At 58.6% G+C, this 4,334-nt stretch overlaps 1 protein-coding gene across 1 annotated transcript in view; it reads left to right on the forward strand.

The window, feature by feature from the left end:
* Window positions 1-4,179, forward strand: part of ABCF3 (ATP-binding cassette, sub-family F (GCN20), member 3) — a gene marked incomplete at its 5' end in the record, with an annotated part of 9,182 nt that extends 5,003 nt beyond the window's left edge. Inside the window, 9 exons of the mRNA XM_010134774.1 lie at window positions 150-357; window positions 528-604; window positions 841-885; window positions 1,202-1,334; window positions 1,928-2,016; window positions 2,223-2,314; window positions 2,900-3,032; window positions 3,208-3,295; window positions 4,021-4,179. Coding sequence (XP_010133076.1) covers window positions 150-357; window positions 528-604; window positions 841-885; window positions 1,202-1,334; window positions 1,928-2,016; window positions 2,223-2,314; window positions 2,900-3,032; window positions 3,208-3,295; window positions 4,021-4,179 — 1,024 coding nt within the window. The remainder of the gene's footprint in view (window positions 1-149; window positions 358-527; window positions 605-840; window positions 886-1,201; window positions 1,335-1,927; window positions 2,017-2,222; window positions 2,315-2,899; window positions 3,033-3,207; window positions 3,296-4,020) is intronic.
* Window positions 4,180-4,334: the final 155 nt, after the last annotated feature.

Here is a 4,334-nt window from a genome sequence, read left to right on the forward strand (position 1 = left end):
TACCTGCAGGTAGGAGGTGGCAGGAGCCCCTGAGACAAGCGAGGGCAAGGGCTGGAGATGTCCTCCAGGCTGGTGTCTCACCTTGCTGGGTGGAGGGACCAAGCCCTGTGCTCTGGCTTGGTGATGCTCAGGCCTCTGTCTTGCTGTTTCCTCCAGACCTGGCAGTCGACCATCCTCGTGGTGTCCCATGACAGGAATTTCCTGAATGCAGTGGCCACAGACATCATCCACCTGCACTCGCAGCGGCTGGACACATACCGTGGGGACTTTGAGAACTTCATGAAGATCAAGGAGGAGCGGCTGAAGAACCAGCAGCGAGAATACGAAGCCCAGCAGCAGTACCGCGAGCACATCCAGGTACTGGGAGAAGCCAGAAGCGCTGGGGCACTCTCCTCCCAGCCTTGTCCCTTTCTCCATGCTTCTAGACCCATGGATGTGGCTGTGGTGTGGCAGGAGGTTTGGCAGCAGGGCGGGGTGGCTGGGGCTGAAAGGGACCTAGGGCTTTCTGAAGCTTTTCTCCCTTGTAGGTTTTCATCGACCGCTTTCGCTACAATGCCAACCGGGCGTCCCAAGTGCAGAGCAAGCTCAAACTCTTGGAGAAGCTGTGAGTGCTTGTCCTGCTCCTCTCTGGCATGGGGAAGGGGCAGTGCTCATGGGAAGAAACAGAGGTTCCCAGGGTACATGGGCGATACGGTGTGGTTTGGGCTTTGGGTGCCCTGTCTCTGGACCACAGACTTTGTCCAGCATGGGGTGTCACAGTGCTGAAGACTCTACCTGGGCTTCTGGGGTGGGAGTGGACCCCCAGTGCAAGGCATCTTGGTTATGTGTCTCTTCTTGCAGGCCAGAGCTGAAACCCGTGGACAAGGAGTCTGAGGTGGTCATGAAGTAAGTATCCCCTGAGCTCTGGCTCCATTCCTGACGTTCCTGGGCCCTGTCCCATCTGGGACAATCACTGTCCTTCCCGGGTCCTGTGCCTGTGGGCCAGCCTTACTCTGATAAGGAGCACAGACAGCCCCTGCATTCTGGCTGGCTCCCTTCCTGGGGTCAAGGCTGCAGGTCTCTGTCCGCCTCTTGTGACCATCCTTCCCAGCATGGCGGGGAGCCCCCCTTGCCAGCTGGGGGTTGCAGAGGTTGATCCGAGGGGCCGGAAGCAGTGTCTCTGAAGCTCCTGGCCATCTCTCATCTCTTCCTGCCTTCCCAGGTTCCCTGATGGCTTTGAGAAGTTCTCCCCCCCAGTCCTGCAGCTAGATGAAGTAGACTTCTATTACGACCCAAGTCACCACATCTTTTGTTCCCTGTCCGTCTCTGCTGACCTGGAGTCCCGCATCTGTGTGGTATGTGGGATCGCAGAATACCGGTGGCTGTGAGGGACCATGGGAGGTCCCTGCTCAAAGCTGCTTTGGTGTTAGGTCAGGTTGCTCAGGTCCTTGTCCAGTTGAATTCTGGATATAACCAGGGAGGACTATTTCTCCGTTCCGCTGGGTCCCATTGCAGCATTTGATTCCCGCATTCTGAGGAAGACTGGAGCTTTTTTCCTAACACCAGTTAGAATTCGTGACCTGTTGCCCTTCGTCCTTTCACTGGGCACCTCTGAGAAGAGTCTGTCTTCTCTGTAACTCCCTCTTGGCAGCGCGTAGTGAGGGCTGCTGCTGCACTGGATGGGGCAGCAGAGAGGCACTAGGTGCTTGCAGGTGGGGCTGGGACCAGGTAGTCCTTGGGCCCCGGGGTTGGGGGGAATGTCTTCTAGCCCTGCTGCCTGCACAGCTCGTCAGAGATAGGGACGCAGCTTCCAGGTAGCTGGAGCCACTGGGTAGACTCTCATCCTGCCCCCTCCTCCAAGAGAGCTGATTCCCTCATCACCGCCCCCTTCTCCAAAGTACCTTCGTGGTTTTCACGTTCTCCAATGCTGCTGCTGCTGCTTCTGCAGGTTGGGGAAAACGGAGCTGGCAAGTCGACCATGCTGAAGATCCTAATGGGGGAGCTGGCACCAGTCCGAGGGATCAGACATGCTCACAGGTGCCTGGCAGGAAGGGATGGGGGACTGGGAGGACTGGTGCAGCTGGAGGGCTGGCTTCTGGACTGTGTTTTGGAGCAGTGGCTGCTCGAGTGGCAGGGGTGGGTCCTGCACACCCACGCGTATGCCCGCCATCCGGAAGCTGCAGCTGCGGCACCATGGTTGCAGGGCCCGGTACCAGCTCCTGGTCTCTTTTCTCCTTCTGCAGAAACCTAAAGATCGGTTATTTCAGCCAGCACCACGTGGATCAACTGGACTTGAATATCAGTGCGGTGGAGTTACTGGCAAGGAAGTTCCCAGGTGAGTTTTGGAGATCCCAGGGCATCGGTGCCATTGAGGTCTCCTTCGCCACACGCGGAGCAGCGCTGATCTGTTCCATGGCCTCGGGCAGAAAGTTTTGTCATGTCAGTGCTCAAGGGACACCACTCGCTCTGGGTGAACTCCCCATGTCCAGCCAGGTTCAGGACATCAGCCACGAGAAGCCAGGGGAGACAGTGTCCTGCCGGCCTCAGGCTGGTGCTCCACCGTGGCTGGGTTTTTGGGGCAGGTGACCCGCTTTCCTGCTGGGCACAGAATGAGCACTGGCTCCCCCTTTCCCAGCTGCCAAAACCTCTGGCTCCCTTCTCCACTGCTTGACGCTACGTAACGCGGTGACAGGGGACTGGTGGCAGCATCACTTGGAGCCAGTGACCAGCCCTGCAGCCCCATCCTGGTTGTGTCGGTCAGATCTTCCCCAGTCTGGAAGGGAACGGACTGGAAGCAGCTGCCAAATTCCTGCCCTGCCGTGCCCATCTGGCACAGGCTGCCCAGCCGTGGAGCTCACAGCGCCGAGGGCCCTGCGTCGCGCCGCGTGTGCCATAGCTCTGTTGTGACATGCTCCTGCAGGGAAGACGGAGGAGGAGTACCGGCATCATCTGGGGAGCTACGGAGTCTCGGGGGAGCTGGCCGTACGGCCCGTGGCCAGTCTGTCCGGAGGTCAGAAGAGTCGCGTGGCATTTGCCCAGATGACCATGTCCTGGTAATTGATGACCACGTCCAGATGCTGTTAGTTCTATGGCTCCATCCCCAGAGCTGCTTCGCCGGGAGGAGGGTGGGCATCCAGGGGTGGCTGAAGCAGGATCTTGGTGGATGTCACCACAGCGTGATGGACCCAGCCCAGGCCTGTGCATGCTCAGAGCTGCATTCTCTTCCAGCCCAAACTTCTACATCCTGGATGAGCCGACAAATCACCTGGACATGGAGACCATTGAGGCACTGGCAAAGGCGCTGAATAAGTTCCGGGTAAGTTCCCTTGGCAGGATCTCCCGTTTTTCTAATGCTTCCTGCAGCCTCCAGCTCAAGTCACTTGGTGTCTCAGCCAGAGGTGGATGGTCAAATACCAGTGGTGGCTTCAAGTCCAGGACAGAATTTGGGGCATCGGTGACATTGCCACCTTAGCCATCCACCCTGGTGGCTTTGGCTAGGGGACGTTGAGAGAGGCAACAGCAGTCCAGGGAGCACCCTGTCCCCCATCTGGACCATCACCTACACCCTGTGACTTTTCACGCACTGCATGTGGCACTCGGCCCTGCCTTGGGGCCGCTCGGATCACCTTAGGCATGTTTTATGGCTGACCTCCAAAGACTTGGCCTCCAGATGCCACCATGATCAACCTCTTTCTCACTGGTTTGTAGTTGCTGGGGTTGGGAAGTTCTCCTGTGAAAGAAAAGCCTAACTGGGGTTGTGAGAGGCCTTGGCCAACCACCTCTTGGCTGTCATGTGGATTCTCCATCCTTGGAGTTGCTGGAGACCTGGAGAGCCAGTAACAAACCCTGCACTTGCCTTCCGAGAGGGGAGGCTGCACCTGCCTCCTCTGTACGAGATCTGTCTGCTGCACCGGAGGGAGAGGCTGGGATTGGGTCCTTGCTGGCGGCACACCGTTTGGTTTCCCCAGAGCGGATGGAAGCCTGGAGTCCCGGGCGCAGGATCCACCAAGTTCCCTTTTTCCCCCCTTCTTTTGTTGGCAGGGTGGTGTAATTCTGGTGTCCCATGACGAGCGCTTCATCCGCCTGGTGTGCCAGGAGCTGTGGGTGTGCGAGAACGCCACCGTGACCCGCATCGAGGGTGGCTTTGACCAATACAGAGACATCCTGAAGGAGCAGTTCCAGAAGGAGGGTTTCCTATAAGGGAGGCGGGAGCCGGACTGCGCCGGGGGCTGGAGTGCGAAGCTCGGCCGCCTCGGCATCCATCCCAACTGTGCCTGGCAGAGCGCCGAGGACGCTGCTGCCCGCATGGACCGTCAGCCATGCCATCCACCTGCCACCTGAGCTGCTCTCCCCTC

Source organism: Buceros rhinoceros, unplaced genomic scaffold (genome assembly GCF_000710305.1).
Source record: "Buceros rhinoceros silvestris isolate BGI_N320 unplaced genomic scaffold, ASM71030v1 scaffold32744, whole genome shotgun sequence".
Taxonomy (NCBI): domain Eukaryota; kingdom Metazoa; phylum Chordata; class Aves; order Bucerotiformes; family Bucerotidae; genus Buceros; species Buceros rhinoceros.